At 51.4% G+C, this 24,549-nt stretch overlaps 1 protein-coding gene across 7 annotated transcripts in view; it reads right to left on the bottom strand.

The window, feature by feature from the left end:
- Positions 1–3,126: 3,126 nt before the first annotated feature.
- Positions 3,127–24,549, bottom strand: part of LOC130522241 (sodium/calcium exchanger 1-like) — a 47,921-nt gene continuing 26,498 nt past the window's right edge. For 4 of the 7 annotated variants that reach the window (XM_057026361.1, XM_057026362.1, XM_057026359.1 and 1 more), the window contains exons 2-16: positions 21,989–22,216; positions 21,471–21,610; positions 21,224–21,376; positions 20,925–21,152; positions 20,413–20,829; positions 19,298–19,408; positions 19,067–19,219; positions 17,873–17,969; positions 17,598–17,789; positions 16,593–16,785; positions 9,293–9,399; positions 8,226–8,350; positions 8,076–8,111; positions 7,735–7,834; positions 3,127–7,599 (exon numbers count right to left, since the gene is read on the bottom strand). In XM_057026361.1, the coding sequence (XP_056882341.1) occupies positions 7,250–7,599; positions 7,735–7,834; positions 8,076–8,111; positions 8,226–8,350; positions 9,293–9,399; positions 16,593–16,785; positions 17,598–17,789; positions 17,873–17,969; positions 19,067–19,219; positions 19,298–19,408; positions 20,413–20,829; positions 20,925–21,152; positions 21,224–21,376; positions 21,471–21,610; positions 21,989–22,136 (2,550 nt within the window). In that variant the 5' untranslated portion in view covers positions 22,137–22,216 and the 3' untranslated portion in view covers positions 3,127–7,249. Of the gene's footprint in view, positions 7,600–7,734; positions 7,835–8,075; positions 8,112–8,225; positions 8,351–9,292; positions 9,400–16,592; positions 16,786–17,597; positions 17,790–17,872; positions 17,970–19,066; positions 19,220–19,297; positions 19,409–20,412; positions 20,830–20,924; positions 21,153–21,223; positions 21,377–21,470; positions 21,611–21,988; positions 22,217–23,175; positions 23,696–24,549 lie in introns of all 7 variants that reach the window. The other 3 variants (XR_008949578.1, XM_057026360.1, XM_057026358.1) reach the window with 3 other exon arrangements.

The raw sequence follows: 24,549 nt of genomic DNA, 5'->3' as shown, positions 1-24,549 counted from the left end.
TTTGTTTTAGGGGATTTGTGGAAGTTTAATGCCCAGAAAAAGCATTTATTGATCAGAAAATATTAAGTTCCCTCCCTTCTGTGGGCCTTTATTCTGTAAAGCTCCAACTAGCTGTTTAGCACCTTAATGTTAGCCAGTAGCTGTAGGGGCAAAAAATAAAACTAAAAAAAGTGGATAATTGTTTATCAGAAAGTCTGAAAAAGAAATGAGTAGAACTGTTTGTGAGGGTAGGCCATTAAAAACAAGCCTGTCTTTACCAGTAACAGAGTTTGTAGCTTCTTGAACATGTTATTGATTACCTTAGCCTTCAAGCTAACTTGAGCCCTCATACCAATTTTGAGTATTAAGAATTAATTGGCTACGTCAGACAGCAACAAGTAAAATTGTTCCTTTTTAAATTCAGGAGTAGATGGAGACGCTAACTTTGGGGTTGTAGTCTTGAGACATTTGGTGTGACAGGGCCGCCACCCCCCGGGGGGAAGGGGGGGGTCTGCCCCGGGGGCTCCTGGCTCCCCCATCTTTGTCCCATTTTTCTCCCAGTCTTTGTGGATATTCCAGGATTTGTGGAGCTGAAGGGAACATTTTGCAATGGCGCACCTGTCAAATTTTACTGTCACTTAGTCATTAACGTCAAACGTTCCGGAACAAGAGTGTCTGGAAATGGAGGACCTTGAATTGATGTTACCGCTGTAATAAAATGGCTGTCGCCACGGAAACGGTTTTTTTTTTTGGACTTTAGTTTGTCGAACTTTTAGGAGAATAGAGAGTTTAGAAAGCCTTCAAATGCCATCGCGCCAATATTTTTACGTCAATAACAATAATAAACCAAATGTTAAATCATGTTTTTGGGAGGCTGTTTCAAGCTAGCAGCCGAAGGCTTTCATACAGAAAAGTTCCTTCTGGCAGCTACCGCTCAACTAGCGGCTACTGCGAAACTGGCAGGAATGTGATGAAAATCATTAGGATGCTAATAGCACCGGGCTGGAATTTCCCATCCAGGGATCGACCTGGAGGTACCGGACTGGGGCTTTAGCGCCCACCTGGCTAACGGCTGCGCTCTCCTCCACCTGTCCCCCATCTCTCGCCCACCGCGGATGTGGAGGACGGAAAAGGTCAGCGTGGGAATATAATCCGCCTCTGGCTGCGGCAAATCCTCAGTTATCAGTGAGGCAATCGGGAGATTATACCCATAATGCATCCTGATTACCAGCTGCGCCTTTTTAAACAATGACGATAATAAACTTCTGCTGCGGCTTTTTTGGACGATAACGAGGCACAGTCCTGGTTTTTATTCCTCCCCAAATCCATTACCCATGATCCTCCTGGCCTCCAGTGCACTGCTCCCTTTGATTGGATCTGTTTCCTTTTATCCGCCGCGTCCTGCTCATCCGTCTGTCTGACGCTGCAGCTTCTCTTCATCCCTCTGCATTTCTCTGAAGCGCACATCACTGATTTTCTGCTTTTGTTCCCCTTTTTTTAGGTCTCTGGCCTATAAATATTAAGAACATCTTAAATATTTTATCCATTTCTCTAAATTTTAAGCTAACTGTAATAAAGCCAGAAAAGGGGGGGAAGAGGTTTGTTTTAAAAGGCTGATATTTCACGGATATGCTGCGTAGCTGCTAATGTTGTTAGCAACGACATTAGCCTAACGCAGCTTAAGCTTGTTTTAAATTAAACATAAAGTAAATTTTGCTTTTGTCCGTCCAGTGTTTCCTTCATTGTTGTGAGTTTTTTAACGTCTTAACTGACATCTACTTGTTCCGCCCATTTTGTTCCGTTATCCCACAATGCATTTCACCTGCAGCCAGTTTATGCCAAGCTTCTCTGCATCCACCATACTTGGACGTCTGTTTCCGAGAAGTTAGCTTTGAGAAATCTGGTACTGTTGGATCTTCTGGCTTTTACGTTGGTTTTAAACAGCTGTCAGTTGCGCTGCTGCCCCCTGCTGAGCTGGAGGGCAGCTCGCACATGCTAACGTGAGAGTCTAAATGTAGTTTTGTGATGCTACATTGATGTTTCCTTTTTTTACTCGCCCTCAAATTCGAGTTGTTGAAACCCCAGAGCTGATTATCCATCTAAAACATCTGAACTCAGGAGGGATGAGACGGCGCTACCGTTTTCCTTGGGCCGTCTTCTTCGTCCCCTAGGATGAATCTGTGGCGGCTCCCTCCGTCTCTTCTTCATCTCCTGCTCTCACACGTGCCAGCTGCATCCCTCCCTCCTCCGTCGCTCCCTCGGCGAGGCCGCGCTGTTTCCTCTTCCACTCGTTCTCCTCCAGCGGAGGATGGCGGTGCACCTCGCCATAGCGGTTAGCGCCGCGCTAGCATGGGAATAACAGCTGCCGCTTGGCTGTCCTGGATCTGACGGGGAAGAACGAGGGGGGAAAAAGAGGAGAAGCAACAGAGAGAAAAGTGCAGAGCGCAAACAAAAAAACATAAACACTTCGGGTGTAATTTGCCTTAATGAGGTTTAAAACGCAGCGGTTGTTGTTCCAGATGTCGCCGACGCTCCCCCCCAGCTGCTGCTGGATAATTAACTGTGTTTTTGTGGAAATACGAGGCGTAAAACAAGGTGAAGCTGCAGCTCGACATTAATTTACCCAGCGAGATTGTGGAGGTCAAGCTAGGCCTCTTTTATGCTAGCTTATAAACAAATAAAGCAAACTCAATAAGTGCTAAACGACAGGAGCCCCGGATGATCTCATGGGCAACGGTGGATCTGGATTAACGTCTTGGATCCAGTTAGGGACCAACTCTTCTTTTTCAATGGGTAGCTAGCGCTACGTTTCCTGTCTTTCTTCTGTGCGCATAAATTGTGAGTTTCCTTTACTTACACGACAACAACAACAGCGTGAACATGTTTACTGTGCATTGTCCATTAAGACTGTGTCCATCCTTAGCATGCTAACATTAGCATTTAATTAAGTCCAGCTGAATACAGTCCGATGCTCTTTACTCGTCTGGATCATACGTGCACATACGTGCACAAACCTCTGCAGGAATTAAATGTAAACAGGGACACAAGGCAGGTGAATAGCAAACGTAGCGGCTAACCGTCGCCAGTTGTGACGTGTCCTCTGTGATTAGCGTCTGACGTTTCCATGAACGACGCGGAAGCTGCTGCTTTTTTTCCAGTCATGTTTTTATTTCATCTTTGAGAAAGAAAAAGAAAAAAGACAGAAACGTTTGCTCTTCCGTAAACATCTAGTAGCAGTTTTCGTGTCTTTTTTTTCCCTGCTTTTAAAAACTTTTTTTTTTTTAAATCTTCACTACGACGTTTCATCAACACTGTATTCAAAATGAGGTTGGTTCATGCATCTGCACACTTTGGGATGGAATGATATGAAGAGATCGGATGCCCTCACACACGTACACACCGCTGAGAGGACCGAGAGCCGAGCCCTCGCTATGCTAATGGAGGGATTCTTTTAAAAAAAATCATAGAAAACGGTTCACTGAAACATCACAAACAAGAAACAACTGCGACAAAAAAACACGTTTCAAGAGTCAGTGGAAAGAAACCGAAACAGAACCAAAGCAAAGCACTTTTAGGCCTCATGGACGCCGGCCGAGAGTGGAGATAAAACCATTTAACGGCTAACTCCACTTCATTTCAACAGATCTTTTGGGGTTGTGGGTCAGCGCCGCTAATGTAGCATTTTGACACGATGTATCAGCGCAAATTCGGCATTTCTGGTCGATTAATGGTCAAAACCGTTTGACTAACAACTTTTTTACGCATTTACAAAATAGGATTGCTAACTGCTAGCTTTTGAATTTGAACACTCAAAGTGAACGAGTGAACTCTGAGCTAGCCTCCATCAACAAAACCAGTGGTGACTTCTGAGGAGGAAAACTACACTTCCCACAATCCCACAGTGCCACATCTGATCAATGGAACTAATTATTGACACTTTGGGGCTTTGTGGCTCCGTTTTGAAGTGATTCCAGGCGAGCGGAGGCATCTGTATTTGTGCTAAGCTAACTAGCATCAAAGAAGAAGAGCATCTCTTTATTAGAGATAAGAGGTAAACAATGAAAATAAAAGTGTTGGCTGACCTTGCTTGGAAGTGGCTCACACAGTATTGCTTTCGAGCACGTACACACACACACACACACACACACACACACACAGGAGGTGAGAACACACCGACTGACACACACACTCACACAAAGGCACGAATATCCATGCAGAATGACACCGAACAGACGCGCGCAAACATGTCGAGACGGACTCGCTGAGCATGGAGAGCGAGGTGGCGTGAGAGACGCTCGCCATGTTCACAGGAAAAGGGGGTAAAACCGAAACACACACACACACACACACACAGGAGGTGAGAACACACCGACTGACACACACACTCACACAAAGGCACGAATATCCATGCAGAATGACACCGAACAGACGCGCGCAAACATGTCGAGACGGACTCGCTGAGCATGGAGAGCGAGGTGGCGTGAGAGACGCTCGCCATGTTCACAGGAAAAGGGGGTAAAACCGAAACACACACACACACACACACACACACACAGACACAGGTGTCTGGCGGTGACAGCCAAGGGGACAAGGGTTTTTTGGACAGATGGTCACTAAGCAACAGGCGAGTGTCTAAAAATATGGCTGCAGGTCTTGGAATTCCTCTAAAGCATGCACACACACACACACACACACACACACACACACACACACACGGACGCAATGATCTGCCTTCCCGAAAAGACTTATCGACTTTTGGAAGTGCCCATTCCCGGTGTTACGTGGTTACCGTGGTATCAGCATTGCTACCGGTGGGCAGGAAAAAGTCGTTTAGCACCCCCCCCCCAACTTGAATTAGCGTCTGGGATGTTGTAACCATGGGGACGGAGATCTAATTGCTGCAACCCAAACGAGCAAACAAGGAGGAAATCCCTCCAAAAACGAGCTCTTTACCCAACGCCGAGTGTTGTGACGGGAGCGACTCTGTAAAACCGGCATTTAAAGCGGGCGGAGCCAGCAGGTGATCTGTCCCCCCCCCCCGTCCACCGTGGGCAGGTAAATTGCTGCTTTCCCTCCCTCGCAGAGAACAAAGGATCAAAGCACAAAGAGGCTAAATTACCAGTTTTCTCGGTATTTTCTTTAGTGTTTCCAAACATCATTGGCGACCGAGGACTCGCTAACAAGAGGAGACCGTTTAGCTAACGTCCACCTGCTGTCCCGCCTGTCTTCGTCCGGGAGGACAGACGGATGAATCAGACGTGACAACAACAAGACGGACGCGTGACAAACGCAGAGAAACAACTCCGAAAAGATCCGAGTCGCCGACGGTCGAGCTGAAATCTTTGGATAACGGAGATTCGGGACTTTTCTCTACGGACACAACAGAGTCCCAACGGCGGCGGAACTGTCCCCTGTGCCATTCCGGAAGCTTCCCTCTTCCCTTTTCTCCAAGGTGGACTATGATCAAGTTCCTTGTTTCCAGGGACCAGCGGGTCCGCTCCAGGTCTGGCCAGTCCTCCCAGCTGGATCGAACTGGTTTACTGGGGTCCCTCCGTTGGGCCCCGGGGCTCCTCCTTCCAGCCTTTTCCCAACGTTAGAGTGTAAACAGTGAAGCCCTCCTCCAGGTAGACCTCGCACTCCCTCGTCCCTCAGGATCCTCTCACTTTAGAATAAACACCTTGTTGTTTGTTTTTGTTTACAAGTGCACGTGAACTACATCAACATGTGACGCCAGTCAAGAGTTGAAGGGGGAGGAGACGTGAAGGGGGCGGGGACCCAGGTCGTCGTCAAGGACTATAGTAACGCGTCGCCATGGCGGTGGTCTCTATGGGGGGTGTTGGGGTAAGGGGGGGTGACGAAGAAGAAAAGAGGTTGACAGTTTTTAGCCTTCTTCTGGCCCCCAGCGTTCCGATGCAGCAGAGTCACCTGAGGGCGCCGGAATGTTGGGGGAGAGAGAGGGAGAGAGACAGAGAGAGAGGGAGAGAGAGAGGTGGGGGGGGGCACGCCTCTTCCTTCACCTCACACGTCTCAGTTTGCCCCTCCTCCCTACGACGGCGTTCCCTCTTATCCCGCCACATTCCCGACGCCCTGTGTGGATATTTTAGGTATCTGCGTATGATGTAATACGCCCCCTGGTGGCCAACAACGCCGAGACTCTGGTTTACATGATGGGGGGGGGGTCCTCTCAGTCTCTCCAGTCTCTCTCTCTCCATCCTGATTGGCAGTGGGCCTCTCTCGCCCCCCCCTCCATTTAAAACATTGGTAGGTGGCAGTAGGCCTCCAGGGACGCCAGGAGGATATAAATGAGCCACAGCGTCACGAAGAGGAGCGACGTTAGCACCTTGCTAGTTCGTGGCCCGCCCAGCTCGCCGCCGGCAACAGACGCACGGCGCCGGTACAGGAGCGTGATGACGCACACCACGGCCAGGGCCGTGAAGAGGCCCACGGAGAAGGCCAGGTTCCCCGGGTCCACCGTGAAGGTCTTGCCCTTGGTGCGCCACGCGACGGCCGCGATGGTCCAAGCCACGCCGATGCCGAGGAAGACGTTGACGGCGTTGGAGCCGGTGACGTTGCCGATGGAGGCGTCGGCGTACTGGTCCTGGATGGCGGCGACCTTGCTCGCGAAGGTGTCTAGGTGGGAAAATCAAACAAAACCTTTTTAGGACGAGATGAGTGTTGTGCTGTAGCCGCTGGGCTAGCTTTAGCATTAGCGTTTTTTGGTCACCACCAAACATGAAAGGAAAAGAGCCCAACGCTAAAAACGTCGTTGCTGTGGATCTGATGGTTTCCAACACCAAATATACGGAATTTTACCACAGAATTGTTTTTTTTTAAAAAAACAGGTTTTCCACTTTCCACTCAGCAGCGTTTTCATATCCCAAAACATGGAGGATTTGGTTCTTGCTGAGTGTTTTCCTCATCGGCGGAGCAACAAAAGAGGCTTTAAAACCTCCCGTTTTTCCGTTTGCTTTGTTTTTCCGGTAAAAATGACAACAAAGGGGGTGAAGCTCAAGTGCCAGAAGTGGGGCACAGCTTGAGTTCGCCAAATTAGCAATGCCGGAAGCGTAACAATAGGTGGGAGACGCTCCGAAAGACGAGCTGTTCCTACGGTGATGGATGTCACGGGGGTGTGTGTGTGTGTGTGTGTGTGTGGGGGGGGGGGGGGGGGGGGTTCTGATGACCTGTGGGGCATCACCTCGTCACACACCTGCGTATCGCCGCAGAGGCAGCACACGATGACGGATGGCTGCTAGCAAACACATAACAGCCACTAAGGGGGGGTAAGAAATGTCCCAGATGGGGCGAGACAGGAGATAAGAGCGTGGGGGGAAAGGGGGCTCCCACTCACCCGGACTGACGTTCCGAGCGCCACGAACACCACAGCCGTCACCGAATCCTTCAGCCCGACCGTGCAGCCGAAGTGCGAGGCCAGGTCGCCGGTGACGGCCGTCAGCACGCCGATCAGGGATATGGAGACGAAGAAGCAGGCCCAGCCGTTCCAGTACTCGGTGGGCGGGACGAAGGCGAACAGAACCTTCCAGAAGACGGTGAGGAAGTGCATGATGTAGTCGAAGCAGGACGGCAGGCGCTCCTCGCCGCTCTCCTCGTCGTCGTCGTCGCCTTTGTTGGGAGAGGTGGCAGAGTCACTTCATCTCGCTAAGAGGGTTAGCGGCTAGGATAAGTGAGAGGTTAGCGAGATGCTAACCTCCGCTACGCTGTTCATTGGTTGCTCCGGATGTTAGCCAAACGTTTTACCTGCACTGACGGTGACGGCGCTGACGAACTGCTCCCTCCAGCTGCTGCTCCCCACCACCAGAGCCAGGTTGGTCTTCTTGATCAACTTATCTACTGTGTTCTACACACACGCACACACACACACACACACACACGTGCACGTGCCAGCGCACGCAGATCATGCAGGAAGAGAGAAGAGACCGATTCGTTACGAAGTCCGAAGAAAGAGGTTTTCCCGCTAGCAGCAGTGAAGAGAAGCAAAGGTGAAAGACTGTAACAGCATCCTGAGGATTAGCAGGTTTAGCAGAAGGAGTTAGCAACGAGAGCGAGGGCGAAGCTAAAGCAAGAGGTGGCCGGTTAACCTTGTCGACTCTCCAAACGAGCTCGTTTAATGCCCTCTGCTCTCCGGTCCAAGAAAAGAGAAGCGAACAAAATAAAAAAATGAGTGATGCGGCTCAACGAGGTGGGAAACCTAAAATAACGTCGTCCATCGTTTCAGGAGGGAAACTGACCTTGAATTCGTAGGACTCCTCGATCACCACCTCCATCTGGGTGTGTTCCCCCAGGCTCGGACAGCCCATCTTGGCCACCTCCTCTTCTTCTGCTCCCACCATCGGCTTGTTCTCGTTGGAGTCACCTAGGACGGGACGATACCTTCGACCGTTAGCTATGACCGTTCGCTTTGAGGAAGCTCCGCACAAACCCAGAGTGTCAAAAAAAGTAGGTTAAATGAATAAATAAGTTGAAACAGACACGGAACCACTGCAAACTCATGATTAACCACAGCGGCGCCCCCTGCTGGTTGACTTGTCAGGGTTCGTGTAGCTTGAAATGGTCTAAATGCTAATACTCCAACCACAGCTGTCATTACTTCCAGAACGCCGATAAAGGACATATATCACATATATATGTCTCCAAAGCCACTGACTCAGTCCTCACACCCTATGGCAGCCCTTAATTGAGCTGCCTGTTGCCGTGGTAACTGAAAAGCAGCGCCATGCGTGAAGTGGCGAGGGCGTCGAGCAAGGTGCATTTAAATGTCATTCCACTTGATCTTTCGACAAATTCCATTACGACGCTATTAATTCAGTGGCTGACAGGTGGGATTTGTGGCAGCTAGCACGATAGCTAGCACAATAGCCTGACAGCAAGTGGATCTTGCGTGGGTTTTCTTCATGTTCTACGGTTTAATTGCATTGACTGGAGACTCTAAATTGCAGAATTTAAACAGAAAGCCTGATGCTAGCCGTTAGCATGGAAGCACCAGATACATTTACTCGACGTACAGGTTAGAGCGATCGTTAAAAACGCCTAAAAGTCTTGAGTGATTAGAGGTCAGAAATTCAAATTAACATAAAAACTGTTTAATCGCCTCAGGATTACAGCTGGCACGGTAACATTAGCAGGTACTAACAGCTGGAGCAACACTGATGGCAGCGCCTGCCTGATGATGTCATTAAATTATGGTCTCTATAATATCTAAAATAGTCACAAACAGCATGATGCTAATGCTATTAGCCTCAACTGCGTTTCAAGGCCTGAAATTCTGCAGATTTTTCCACATTTGGGAAACACCCACCATGTTTCTGCCCGATCTCCAGCAGCACCGGCTCCCCCAGCTCGATGGCGAAGGCCTTGTTCTTCTCGTACTCTTCATCATCGATGATTTTCACCTCGATCACCTTCCTGTTTTTGGAAAAAAAGATCTAGATGAGTCGTCAGTTTTACAGGCTGGTGCGTTTAGAGTCGACGGGAAATCTGAGTTGATGTGGGGCCGATGTGGAGCCGATGTGGGATCGATGTGGGGTCGATGTGGGGTCGATGTGGGGTCGTGTGGGGTCGATGTGGGATCGATGTGAGCCGAGTGGGATCGATGTGGGGTCGATGTGGAGCCGATGTGGGATCGATGTGGGATCGATGTGGGGTCGATGTGGGGCCGATGTGGGGTCGATGTGGGGTCGATGTGGAGCCGATGTGGGATCGATGTGGGGTCGATGTGGGGCCGATGTGGGGTCGATGTGGGGTCGATGGGCCGATGTGGGGTCGTGTGGGGTCGATGTGGGCGATGTGGGATCGATGGGGGTCGATGTGGGGCCGATGTGGGATCGATGTGGGATCGATGTGGGGTCGATGTGGGATCGATGTGGGGTCGATGTGGGGCCGATGTGGGGTCGATGTGGGGTCGATGTGGGGTCGATGTGGGATCGATGTGGGGTCGATGTGGGGTCGATGTGGGGTCGATGTGGGGTCGATGTGGGTCCGATGTGGGGTCTGGGGCTTCTCTGTACGCCCTAATATTTTCTCCCCCAAGGCTGACGGTGGCGTGATGAACGGCGCCGCCACAGCTGAGAGATTTTCAGTGATGAAAAAAACCCACCAAATATCTGAATTCAGAGATGTGAGGACTCAACGACGACTAACTCTGCTAGCACTGATGCTAATTACGCCTCCCTGGTGTTAGCCTGCCATAAACTCACACCCTCGCCACTTCCTTCCTAGCTAACGAAAGCTAAACGCCGTTCCCCCCCAACAGATGCACTCTTCAGCCGCCTCGCTTCCCGGCCTTGTTACAGTTTGACACCTGCTCCCCGTCCAGCTGCCGCCCCGTCAGGTTCGGGGTGCGGCGGCCTGTCAGCGGCGGCGGCCTGTCAGCAGTGGCCTGTCAGCGGCGGCCTGTCAGCGGCGGCGGCCTGTCAGCGGCGGCCTGTCAGCGGCGGCCTGTCAGCGGCGTCCTGTCAGCGGCGTGACGCAGACCCCGAGTTCACCGACGCTGCCAGAAATAGAGACGAGGAGCAGGAGGGAGGAAAGGAGAGACGCCACCTGCAAGAAAGGTCGCCCTGAAGGGCGCTGCTTCAAATGAGCACCTGCGGGTCACATGACCCACTGCCTGGGTGGAAGTTCTCCCAGTTACTGACAGGCTGATGGGAATACTGGGAATACTGGGAATACTAGAGACCTTGTTGCATTAGTTGATGAACGTGTCACATCTCGGTCTCCATCTCCATTTACTTCTGTGTGTGTGTGTGTGTGTGTGTTGTGTGTGTGTGTGTACAACTTAAAAAAACTAATTTTCTTGAGTGTGGCTGATTTATATACCTGCTTGAGTTTTACAGAGACTCTGAACCTCTAAATCTCCTCCTCTCCTCCTCCTCCTCCCTCTCCCCTCCTCCTCCCCTCTCCTCCTCCTCCCTCTCCCCTCCTTCTCCTCCCCTCTCCTCCTCCCCTCTCCTCCCCTCCTCCTCCCCTCCTCGATCTCCTCCCCTCTCCTCCTCCCCTCCTCCCCTCTCCTCCTCCTCCCTCTCCTCCTCCCCTCTCCTCCTCCTCCCCTTTCCTCCTCTTCCTCCCTTCTCCTCCCATTACTTCACCTGTCCCAGCATCGACCCAGGATGGTCTCAGGAAGAGAGGTGGGCCCTTTGTGACTGTTTCCATGACAACATCTCACCTCTACGCCACCTAATCAGCAGCTTCTTCACACCTTTCTGATATTAACTCACCTGTTCAGATATTTTTACAAGTTCTCGTGATATAAATGGAAGCTAAGTAACAAAACGCTCCCTCCCACATCGAGACGAGTGAGCTCCAGCTGTGGAGAGCAATGAGGCTGAGGGACAGTGGAGGGACAGTGGAGGGACAGTGGAGGGACAGTGGAGGGACGGCCGAGGGACGGCGCTCAGGCTAAAGGACTAAGATCGACCACAGAGAAACACAGATCAGGATTTAATGATCACGTGTTTGGAGAAATAGTCAAAACAAACAAAACATCCCATAATTCCCTGCGCAGCTGCTAGTTTGCGCTCATTCTTGCCCTTCAAAGGCGTCGCGGCAGAGATGACGTGATAGAATGTCCCATCTGGGGCATCAAAGGCTGTGGGGTTGCCACGGCAACCACATACTTCAACAGGGCCGTGCGCGCTACACGCTAACCAAACTGTGAAGGATTAGCTTCCGTTTGGGTTAGCACGGCAATGGAAACGAGCAAAGTGAGGGAAGGGCGCAAAAGGCCCATCTGGACCCTGACCAGGTGCGTCACCTGGGCGGTGGCCACGCCCCCTCGTCCAGACGCACGAGAAAATGGAGGAACTAGCTTCCTCCTCCTCTAGAGGCACGTGACACGACGTTGGGAAGATCTCATGAGAACACGGCTGCTCTTGACGTTCTAAAGAGGGAGCAAAAGGACATGCACAGAGTGTGTGTGTGTGTGTGTGTGTGTGTGTGTGTGTGTGTGTGTGTGTGTGTGTGTGTGTGTGTGTGTGTGTGTGTGTGTGTGTGTGTGAGGCATCAAATATTGAAGGGATGCGAAGGCGTGTGCAGCGAGCAGCATCTGCACACATGAACGCTCAGCTGACGTTCTGAGCTCCATGACTTCCATCACATGAGACAGACCCGTCGCCGGGACGACGGCCCGTCGCCGGGACGACGGCCCCGACTCTCCGCTCTGTTTTTCCCTCCCAGGGAAACTTGTGTTCACTTCAAAGTGCAGAAAAAAGAAAAAAAAAGGCCTTTTCCCGCTGAAATCTGTGACTTCGGTTCTTTGATCGGTTTCCTGACGTGTCCCGTTCGGGCGCGACCAAACCGCTTATGTAATAGCTTATGTAATAACCGCGTCCGCCATATTGAAACAGCGGCTTCGCTTTCTGCAGGAGAAGCGAAGGATTCTGGGACGGCGCGAGAACGAGTCGACACGTCGTCGCAGCTGCGGCTGAGCCGCTTTTTCCGTCTTCGGAGGGAAAAACGCAGCCAAACAAGACGAGAAGGTTGTTATTTTAAAACTCTCCTCGTCTGTTCTCACGTATGTTTCAGCGCTTCCCATCATATTTACAATCCGGTCAAACTGGGAGGTTTGCGTGAAAAATTCATACACGTTATGGAACAGAAACCCGGCGTAGGGGTTTGCTCTAATGCCTCACAGCACCACGGTCATGGGTTCGATTCCCAGCAGGCCTTTCTGTGTTAGTTATATGCTAGTGTGGAACAAAGGAAAATCAAGAATACACACAAATGGGTCCCGATTCACGGAGAGAGGCCGGAATATCGCTAACGTGGAACCGTGTTCGCACTCAAGTTTCCGTGAAGTTTGAGAGGCGCCGGCCAGAAACAAGCAAACATGGAGGGCGGAACAGTCGCCAGACAGGAGGCTAACAGACGCTAGCGCTACGTTCAAATCTGCTCAACTGTTGAAGCCTCGTCTGGGATGAAAAACAAGCAAAATCAGCGAGGAGCAGGGCGACCTAGCGTCATTCCGGAGCTAAATCACTGGCCTAGCGCAGTTGTTACTGACCGATGTGAGCTGAACTTTGAGTTTCCGTGCATGTGGAAGTAAACGGCGCCCGCCGGCCCTCACTGGGGGCTGAGAAGTTTTGGGATTGTCGCTATGCTAACTGTGACCAAGCTAACCTGAATCCTTCAGGCAGCCCTTGAAAAAAAGACGCCCGGTCATTTCCTCCCTTCCTACTGACCTCCCTCCTAGTTTCCTCCTCCCTTACCCTCTTCCACCGTCCACTTTTTTCACTTTTAATTCCACATTATGCCCCGCCCACCGGCGCGAACCATCGCCCCTCTGACGGGGGGGTCAACGATGAAGCAATGCGGAGCAATGCCGCGAAAGAGATGCTGGTGGGCTAAAGTATACACCCGTCAAATGGAGACACAGGTGATGCACTGATGGGAAAGAAGTGAAGAGATGACAAGGCGGGAAGAAGGATGGCGGCCGGGCGGGAAGAGAGAGTGGCGCAGGTGAGGGAGTGATGGATGGCGAGGGGAGAGGGTTAAACCAGAGACGGAGGAGAAGAAGTGGCGTGATGGGGAGAGGACAGCGAGGGCGGGCTGGAGGTGTTTATACGGAGAGCCGGCGTGAGTCACATCGCTCTGTTTCTCTGTTTCCAAAGGTCCGCGGGCGCCAGCAGGAAGTGGCTCATCACTTTTAGAGCGATGGAAGGATCCGGGGGGGGGGGGTTTCCTCCTCCGGTAGCACAGCTCTCGGGTCAGATTGGTGGTTCTAGCTGCTCCATTTGTTCCGTCATGACAACAAAGATGTCATTGTTGACAGAGCGGAGCCAGATGGGCTGAGGTTCTACGCTCTCCCTAGCTCCCTAGGAGGTCACCGCGCTAATTGATGCTAGCGGGGCACCCTGGGGGTAAACTGGGGGGCAACAGGGGCTCATCCCGGGGTCGGATGTCAGCGAAGGCACAGACAGCGCGGCAGAAAAACCCAAATGTGAGCGGAAATGCGGGAAAAGTGGCAGCACAGACCAGCCGGCCTACAGCGTTGAACGCAGCCCAGCTTCCTTTAATGTGGTCTCGTGCGCTGGGGGGGGCACGGAGGGTATATATGTACCCTGTTTAGGCGCTAATCATGGGCATGGAAGAGCAGGGGCAGCTCACGGTGGGTCCGTGACCCATGATTACAGACTGCAGCAGAGGCCCACCCTGCAGGTTCCCCCCATCCCTGAACACACGCACTCCTCAGAACCACAGAGGTTTGGGTCTCAGGTCCATCACAGAACACACACCATGAGGACATCGTGCAACTGTCATGGGATTCGAACCCTATTTATCAGTGCCCTGTCACCCAGTTCCTTGAAAAAATTCAAATGTTTTTATTGTTTTAAGCTACGCGTTAGTTCCTACTTCTATATAAAAGACTGACACGTGTGTGTGTGTGTGTGTGTGTGTGAGAGAGAGAGAGAGAGAGAGAGAGAGAGTTATCAGACGTTTTCTGCTCCACAGGAAAGAGTCAGGTTACATGCGAGGACCCCAGGGGGCGCCCCGTGTTGTTTGCCTGTGGAAAAATCGGGATGTGAATATCAAAGGAGTGAACGATTACCCAGCATCCTCAGCTGCAGGTAAGCTAGGCTACTTAACTGTGAGCGAAGGGGCCCCGGGAGCAAGATGAAGGTAATGTAAGGTAATGTATATTAATCTAAAAATGAAATTTCAAGATTCCATAATATTAATGTTCTTACATGGACTCATCATGTAAATCGTTAAATTATTAAAATGAGTGTTCAGGCTGCCCTTTTCTACGTGTGTCATTAGCATATTCTGTCCGTTGTTTTCATCAGTGACAGTTTTAACCTTTTCATTATTCATTTTTGATGAATAGTGTAAGTGCCGCCTTTAAATAATGTAAAAATATACAAATATTTCCAGGAATTACAGGCAACAGGATGCAGGCACCACTAATATTACCTTTACTGATTTATCTTTTGAAATAAATGAGGTAATCAGGTGGCTGTGGAGAGGAATTATGGTTCAAAACCAGCCCCTTGTGCACGTCGGCGTGCCTGCTGCGCAAAACACGACATTTTCATTCATGGGATGCAGATTCCTGCTTTTATTTCTGGAATTTCTTGATTGGAACCGTCAGTGGGGTCAGGGAAGGGGGGGGGTGTAGGAAGAGGAGGAAGTAGACGCGACACATGTTAAGGAAACAATAAAAGTGACAATAAGATGAAAACGCGTCGGCTCCGAGGAGGCTTTATTTCAGGAGCCGCCTCAGACGAGCGGCAGACGGAGAAACAGGTTGCAAATATCAAACAAGCGAGCGTCATGGCGGGCGCGCAAACACCCGCTGCCTCCGCGGCACGAAGAAGTCACACATCCTTTAACAAGATGCGGGATCGGGCTTCGCCCCAGGGGGTCTTTGAGTTGTGAGGAGAAATCAGAACCTGCTTTAAAACGGGCCTGTTGTGGAACCACCGTGAGAGCAGCACGGTCGACCGAAGCTATGCTAACAAAAGCTAAAAAAAGCTAACTGAACATGGGAACCAACCTGATGCATTCAGGGAACATTTCCAAACCAAAACGTGCGCGTTCTCTGCGTTTTTGTTTCTTTTCCTCACTGGGTTCAGCTGTAATTAGCATATTAGCAGTGCTATGTACATTATCGACACTCGTGTTAGCACCTTCTCAACCTTTCTGCCATCGCTTTGACCTTTCGCCCTCTGAGCGCTGAAGTTGGACAGCAGATGAAGCCTGTTTGGAAACATATCGACCACATACTGAGGACATTTAGCAACTTAGCTATGTCATTGGGGTAGCATTGTGTGTAAATAAGGGTTTAGCCCAGCTAACCTGCAACAGCTTGCGCAAATCCAACAAAACTTTGGGGACTTTTCACAAATGTAATCAAACTAGAACAAGGAAATGACCTGGGACAGATTTGTGTCATCAAGCTACGTCAATGCTAATGTTCACAATCACACAAAGCTAGCAATTAGACTAATTAATCCAGGATTTCCCATCATATTAGCTTTGCTACTCCTCTGGAGTTTTCTCCCCTGAACGCGAGACGTAAGCGGGTGCGAGGTTTTACCTGAAGCTAACTAAATAACCACAAATCCTGCGTTTGAAGAGCAGCCGCTGCCATTCTATAGACAGAATCCACATTTGTTGTGGGATTATCCGAGTTGTCCAGGTATCTTTTGTACTCCTTCCTGCAACGGCTCAAATCGTACATGCCAGTTCTTAACGTTACCTGCATCTGAAACACTTCATCGTAAGGTCAAGGCCTGCAAATGTTCCCAGAACCTTCGACATCTAGGCCTCCGCACACAGTCGGAATCACCGTGTATCCCTGTTTCCTTCACCAGGAACTACCGTTTGAGACTGACCTACTTCTGTCGTTGTCAGTCAAGCAGCACCCAACAGGAACGCACAACCGTCCTCACGCTCAACACAGGTCCCACAACCATGGGTGGTCTTCTTTCAGATAAAAACACACACTGTGTTTTCCTCTACGGGCCCCAGGAGCTGCAGAGGAAACTGCTTTTCTAGCCAATTTATGGCTCCGGTCAATTTAGCGCAGCTGACATCAGCAGATTAAAAATACCTGCGCCCGAGGGTGCGAGAGCAAGGGAGGCCAACGCGTCTGCACTTACATCGTCTCGTCGTTCTGAAACTCCAGCTTCCCGGCGGCCAGCTCGTAGTCCTCCCCGCCTTTGGCGGTGCCGTCCACAGCGCGGTAAGGGACAGCCACCAGGCCTCTGGCCCCCGAAGTCCTGAGCACCTTCACCTCCATCACGCCAACGCTCTCGCTCACCCTCTGGCTGGCATTCTCAAAGGTGAAGATACCTAAGGTGGACAGAGACAGATTAAAAGGCTTCGCAGGGGACGAAGAGCAGGCGGTTTCATAGAGGATGAGAGTAATAAACGCCCACGCTCGCTCTCCAAGGTGGAGCGAATACGCTATACACAGAGAATGGGATCATAGATTACCTCCCACTCGCTCTTGTTGCAGGATAATGAGCTTCATTTTAATCCTCTCTGGATGTTATCAAGCATGGGAGGACTGCAGGTCTAATTGTTAAATACCTCGTTCTGCCCTGCATCGGAAATTCCGAGAACTGACGCAGTCCGGCAAGAAATAGTCCCAAAAAGATGAGCTAATGCTGTTCTTCAACACCAGCAATCTGGCTGCCGGGATAATATTATCTCCTTTATTCCCCCAGCTTGGCTTATTGGTTCAAGAAACAGGACAGAGCTTTTTAGCCTTAACGCTAACTGCTGGGTGCTAACACTTTCTGCTTTTCCACCACAACATCTACTGTCTTTTAGCAAGAGTTTGAAGGTCTTTACCACATTTCCCCTGAAACAGCTTCCCCCTAACCTCAAATGTTCCCTAAAGAGTACCTCTTAGGGCGGTACAACTTTTGAGGGGTTGGGACTCTACCTGAATTAATTGCACCCTGTGCTCCAACAATTAACACTCTTGCTTAGGACGAAATAAGCTAGCTGGACCTCAAGTGGGCGACTCAAAGGCTCTGCCTTTAGCTCTGCAGAGGACTCGCAGAAAGTCTCGAAAAGTTAAAGATGCTTTGGTAAGATTACAAGAGGCTGAACAATAAAAGTTCTTGGAAAAGTCCAGTGGAGGTTTTCGGTCTCACCTGCGTGATCGTCGTCATAGATGGTCACCGTTGCCGTGTGGTTGTCCCCCAGCACGGCCTTAGGGGTGACACTGGCGTCCAGCGGGGCGGTGCCTACCTCGGGGTATCCCACCACTCGCGGGTTGCTAAGGTGGACGTAGAAGTACTCATCCTCCTCGAAGATGTCGTCATCGATCACCCCAACTGTGATCTCTGCGAAACCAGTTCAGTGTTCTGGTTTTAGTGCACCGTTCTCTGCATTTACCAACATTTTTGGCGGGGGGGGTGTTTCTTACCTTTAACCGTCTCACCAGGCTTGAACACCAAGGTCCCCTCGGCGAACTCGTAATCCGACCCTGCGTTGGCGGTGCCGTCCTCTGTGCGATAATCCACCTTGGGGAGGGATTGGGACGCCAGGCAAGGTGAGAGCAAAGAGATCCGTCGGCGATAAAACAAGATATGCAGGCAGAGGATAGCGATAGAGGTGGGGGGGCAAGAGGATGGGGGAGGGGGTTGGGAGGGGTGTGAACAGCGGGAAGAGAAAACAAGAGAAAGTGCTTCATTAAAGCGAGCCCCCTGGTCAGAGAGAGCCCGATAACGACTTTGAAGATGCTACCACGGAATGTTCTAGGCGTCCTCTCCGTTCTCTTTAACGCTCTCCGTGCACACGCACACACCGACCCGACTCGGTGACGGCTCCCTCGCACACCGGCGTAACCTCCTGAAGGGTTACATAAGAATGCTCCTACGAAATAATCCAAACAAGTTTAATCTGGCTACTGTAGCCCCTCCGGTGGTTCTTATTTTAGCTAAAGGTGAAGTGGCACAGTTCCGTAAATGACGTTGATGCCGTGCGGCACAAGCTTTGATGTGATTCCTTTGAAGAATGAGAGGATCTAAACTGCTTTGGGACTGGGTTAGCCTGAATAAACAGCGAGGTGTTTTGACACGTTCACGTTGTTTCACCGTACAACGTTTGTTCCCTGGGCTACGTCTTGATGTTTACCTGTTTTCGATAACCCGATGGTGCCAAATATTTGTGGAACGAGAGAAGTGAGCGAATAAAAGAGTCTTTTCAGATGCAAAACCTGAATAAACAACCAGTGAAAGCTGAAATTCAACACCAAACCTGAATCGGCTGGCAACACGTCACGGAAGCTGCCGGGTTTGTTGTTCCTTTGGGAGGGGGTTCAAAGCCAGAACATCCCGTGAGTGAGGCGGACGCACCGCATCATGTGAGAAGCCCGGACAGAAATTTTACCACAGATCATTTAAACAGGAATATCAGAGATGTTGCGGCCTCGCAGGCGGGTCGGATATCATCGCGCTGACAGCTGAGAGTTGAGCCTGAGTGGTATTCAGAGCTAACGTTGAGGCTAAAATCAATGAGCCTGCATTAATGGATTTGTTTCATTTGGAGTCTGTCAAAGCTCGCCACGGATGCCTCCAGAGCGCCTCGGCAACCCCCACCGGTTCAGGATTTTCCCTACCTTAGCTGTAACTCCGGCGTCCCCTCCGTGTCTGGCGACGGTCAGTTTCAGGGAGCCGCAGTTTTCGAAGCACTGGTACAGAGAGGGTTCAAACTCGAACCTGACGGTGTGGGGGTCGTCCTCCTGGGCCTGGGTTTCGTTGCTGCTCACCACCTGCTAGCGAAGGGCAAGATTACGGCTAAGAAACATTATTAGACGTTACGTCCCTAGAGGAAATAAACAACGCGCGACCTTGCGAGCCTGATCGGCAGCGTGCTTCTTCAGGATGTTCCCGGCTCCAATCATCATCCTGGTCGCCTGGATCCTGTAAAACGCTCGGCTCTTCTGCTGCTGCATCAGAACCTGAGCGGAAATGACAAGAACAGGGTCAAAGTGAGGTCCCGTTGCCCTGTAATGGCACCAGAACACCAGTTACAAGAGCAACGTCAAGGAACTGGCTGGACTCCAGTTCTGGGCCTCTGAAATCTCCTGATCTAATGACCCATATCAATTTATATAATGATCTTAAGGAAAATGTATGGGCTGACACTCATCTCAAACTGGTATGGATCTTTAGATTAAGTGGGGAGCTGGCACCCTTGTTATTTAGCTAGATTTAAAGCTGGTGGACCAGAGTTTTTATCAGCCCTGCATGTCTTTGGACGCACTCAAAGATTTCCAATTCAATTAAAGACTTCATCTGTTTTCGTTGAGCTAATCCAACTCTGAGTCCGGGGGGGCCACAAACGGGGCGGCGGCGGCGGCGTTATTTACGACAATCGCAAAAGTCCATGAATTCATCTTGATGACTGTGGTGTTTGTTGACATCCGTGTATAAAGTATATTTTTAAAAGGGCCACATATGTATCATTCATGCGTGCTAATTAGCTGAGATGGCGAAGTGTGATTAGCATAGCTCAACAGGCATTGAGTCAATTGTAGGGGAAGAAAAAGCTGCATTAATTGGCACTGATTAAAGCAGCTCGGGGTGGCGCCATACTTTTATCACCTTAAACATGCTGTTTGATGCTGACAGCACGGCGACGTCTTTCACACGACGTCACCCTCGCATGCGGAATGTGAGGATACATTCTGGAAACTGTGAGGCCTCGGGCGGAAGCACTGAGACGGAGCATTAACTGAGCCAACGAGGATAAAAGAAAAGCATTTCCTTGGTTTCAGCTCGTCAGATGTTCTCTAACATGACAGTTTATGGGTTCAGACACGTTGATTAACTTTGATTTAAGCTAGGCTGGCAGGGTTCCAAACCCCAATCTTCCCCCTACTGGCTGTGCTATGCTAAGCTAATCCAGCTCTCAGCCCAAAACTAGCAGCTCTCTGACTGTAAAGATAAGGGCCATGCTGACCTGATAGTTAGCCATCTCAATTAGCTGCTCCATGTCTTTATCCGGGTGCCTCTGCTTAAGCTCCTTCAGTGTCTTCGCCATGTCCCTCCGGGCCTCGTCTTCCTCATCCTTGGCGCCGCCATCCTCCATAAGCCCCCCGTCCATCCCGCTGTGACAGTTTAGCACGATCTGTCCATCCAGCTCCAGCATGTCCATCTTCGTGAAGCCCCCGGGACCAAGCGCCCCTCCACCGAACCCGCCGTCCATGCCTCCCGCCCCTCCGTCAGCTCCCCCCTCCGTCTCGATGATGATGCCGCGGGACTTGTCGGCGCGGTAGCGCTTGCGCACGTACTTGTAGATGAGGAGCCGGCGGTCGGCCACCCAGGCCTGGACCACGCAGAGGGGGAAGAAGAGGAAGGTCAGCACCGCCTCCCAGACCTGCAGGTAAGAGGGAACAAGATCATCCCTCCTTATTTGTGATCCGCTTCCTCCATTTATCAGGAATAAAAGCTAATATCTCATCCGGTCCTCACCGCCACCTCTCCAGGGGAAAACACGCTCAGAATCAGGTACAACCAGATGTACGCGAAAATGCTCCACGCCGCCGTGACGAAGAACACCCGCAGGTGCTTGATCTTGCGCGTCTCCCCGTCGGGGACCACGTAGACGCAGATGGCGATGATGACGAACATGTTGAAAGCGGCGCTGCCCACAATGGTGCTGGGCCCCAAGGAGCCCGCCTGGAAGTCGTGACCACACACCTGCACGGAGGAGGCCAAATCAGATCCGCCCGCCCCTCTCGCGCCTGCGCAGGCGAACCCAACGCACTCACCTCGATAACAGACAGCAGGATCTCGGGGGCGCTGGAACCCAAAGCCATGAGGGTGAGGTTGGAGACGGTCTCGTTCCAGATCCTGACGGTCGCCGTCGTGGTTTCGCCGTTGGGCCTTTTTATGGTGATTTCCTTTTCCTGGGAGGTTATGACCTGGAAAGAGGAGGGGAATGGCGGTAAAAGGAGCCGCCGGGAACCCCACCGGACTTTGGCCTCGCTCTAAAGACGCCAGTGAAAGGTCGCAAACCTCTATGGAAGACATGAATCGATCAGCAATGATGCTCATGCCCAGGAACATGTAGATGAGCGCAACGAAGTAAACGATGGCCCGGGCCACCTTATCCCCTACGGACGGGTTCTGGGGGTTCCACACGGGCAGTATTACTCCTGAAAAGTACCAAAAATGTTATATAACACCGTATTATAGCGCAGCTTAGCTCAGTGTCACCACAGCCTGATTAAAAACCCCAAAAGTGGGAGATTTTCTCATTTGTCCTACTAAAAGGTTATTGAAATGGATTAAGCGCTCTATTGTTAGTCGCTAAAGTAAATTTATGTTTGCTAGGGCGTCAGGCGGCAAAATAGCTTTACAGTATTAGGATTCGATGCTAGTGCATTAGCGGCTGACACCCGGTGAGCATGATCGGAGGGAGGCGTGGAGCCCGTTCCGTCCAGCTCCACGGCCTTCATCCGTCATCCCTCAGGTCTAATTAACGCTCATTATCCTTTCCTGTAATTAATACACGGAGCAACTGCGTCACCCACCTTCCTGACACGCGTCTCCGCTGGTGGAGCAGTTCTGCTTGGAGGATCCTGCCTCCACGGGGCCGGGACACAACAGCAGGAGGAGGCAGGAGGCCAGGAGGAAGAGGAGGGGTGAGGGTCGGAGGATGCCGGAGGCCCCTGGCGCCATGTTGGAAGAGGATGCTGGGATGTCAGTGGTTGTCGAGGGTTGGTCTGGGGACGGCGTAGCCTGGAGCGGTATTCCGATTCCTGGATCGAGGAAGGAGAAGCGGGGGGGGAGGGTTACATTCATATTTAGGAGAAAAATTTCTCAAGTTAAGAGAAAGCTCTTCATAATAAATGGGCTGCGTGCACGAGCCTTTTTCCACGTGCGCTGAGCGCTCAGAGCAGCTGTCACATTGGCCCACTGTCAAGCACATGCTAAAGGCGCCCGGCCGCCCTGCGAAAGGCAGACCCGCTTGTCAAGAAGTGATACGGCGTTCGCCGCGCCATGCGGCCCGTGGCATTTCTGCTGCTCCCCCCCGCTGGGAAACCAATCACTGCACCCCCCCTGCTGTGATAAGGCTCCACAGAAGGGAACATAAAACCTCAGACTATCCCCCGAGTGCACTTTCATCGGTGTCGTTTGCAGCCGTTGCTTCCAGCTAACGAAGAGAATAAAGGTTCCACCAGCTCGGCGAGGCTAGCTGGGGGGGGGGGGGCCAGGACGGCGGGGCCAGACCCGTAGCGCCACACACGCCGCCGTAAGAGCTCGGGACGACACAGGACCTGGGTCACAGCTGCATATTTTGGATGCGACTGAAAGGTGAAGGTGAATATTCTCGAGGACTGCGGATCAGCGAGGCGTCGCCTCTCCGGCGAAATGGCGCAAACGAGCCTCGAGAGCGCAAACCTCTACGCACATCGGCGGAAGACTCCCACGCGGGTTTCACGCCCGGCGGCCAACATTAGCAGAACCAGGAAATTCACAGCAGAGGGAGGAAACAAGATCTCCAGAAAAGGGGAAGCGGAACAGGCTAAAGTGGCAGCGCCGGGTCAGAGCCCGCTAGCACACAGCAACCGTCGGGAGGCCGTCGACCTTGGCTGGTTCCCCTTGTTGACACACAATCCCAACACCTCAGCCCAGGGCAGAATAAATGCCCCCAGTTCACACACACACACACAAACGCACTTAGTCATCGGTCGTGACTTTAGCGGCGGGTTCTGACCTTGTCTTCATCGGTCTTCCAGGGTCTTGCCGCTCCAACAACAACCTGTCACTTCAATCCTCCTTCGCTTCTCTCCTCCGGTCTCTCCCATTTTATGCTTCCTCCTGCACCCTCGGTCACTTTCATTTCCATATTTTTTTGTACTTTTCAGAGGTCACGCCTGCGTTCAGCCCATGTAGATTTTTTTGTTGGGCAACATCACATTCGAGGCCCAGAGACAATTTGTGATCCATTCGGGCTCAAATAAGCAAAAATTCCCACCAAGTTCTTCCTTTATTTGCTTTATTCCCTCGATCTGGTTTGTCACCCCTCTGTTTTTACCACTTTTAACCCCCCCACCGGTGTCCTCACAGGCAGTATTCCTTTCTGCCCTTCACCTGACGCTGGAGCTTTACCTCCTTTCTCGCAGTGATAATCGGAAACTAGCCTACAAAACCCGCGCGAGACTCCAACTGGAGGCCGATTCTTGAAGATCAGCGTCCTTCCAGTCGGTCCGACACCAGCTCGGAGCGCTCCTCTTCTGCGTGGCAAGCAGGAGAAGAGCATTAATGCGTGTGTTCTGTACGTCCAGAAGGGCTTTCCCTCGTTAGACGTGAATCATTCTGACTGATCACACACACGCGCACACACACACACACACAGTGATGCTGCTGAGCACAGCTGTACTTTAACCACAGCTGCAGACCTACAACACGCCACCGGACCTTTTGCAGCGGTTCGTGGGGGCCAGGCTGGTCTGCACCGGCGACCCGGCGTGGACGCGCCGATACAGCCGAGAGATTACAAATGAGTGCAGGAGCGGCAGAATCTCACATTGGATTTAAACTAAACAGGAAATTTACAGCTACAGTTGCGTTACGTAACCCTGCACTTGTGCGTCACTCCGCTAATGTTGCAGTCGCTTCAGTCCCCCCCCCCCCCCCCACCCCCGACTCATTACCGCACCGATGGAACTCTTAAACAGAGACATCACCGGGGTCCTGTTTAACTGAGCTTCTGCTTGAGGATGTCTTGCTTTTTAGGACTTAGCAACAATGCTAATGGGAAAAAAGGATGATTCCTGCTCCCGTTGCTCCATCAGATATTCCTGAATATTATGGTAGAGATTTCTAAGGGTCAGGGGACACAGGCTGCATCTACCAGGGATCTCCTCGTCCTTTCACGTGCTGCTAACAAGCCATGCGGCCTGATATTGAGCCGTGAACACCACGGTAATGGGATCGCTTCCCTCTCCCAGTGGCCATATTAGTGGGCTGTGCGTATGTAATTGCAAGAAGCGGTTGCAGGGTATGTTAGCGTGCATATGAGCGCGGCGTGCTAAAACACGCGTGTGCGGCTGTCTACGAGCGTTTATTGGCAGTGCTGGGCTCTGTG

The sequence above is a fragment of the Takifugu flavidus genome, chromosome 3 (genome assembly GCF_003711565.1).
Source record: "Takifugu flavidus isolate HTHZ2018 chromosome 3, ASM371156v2, whole genome shotgun sequence".
NCBI lineage: Eukaryota > Metazoa > Chordata > Actinopteri > Tetraodontiformes > Tetraodontidae > Takifugu > Takifugu flavidus.
Note: the sequence above shows the minus strand (reverse complement) of the source record. Positions and strands in the feature narration are given on the sequence as shown.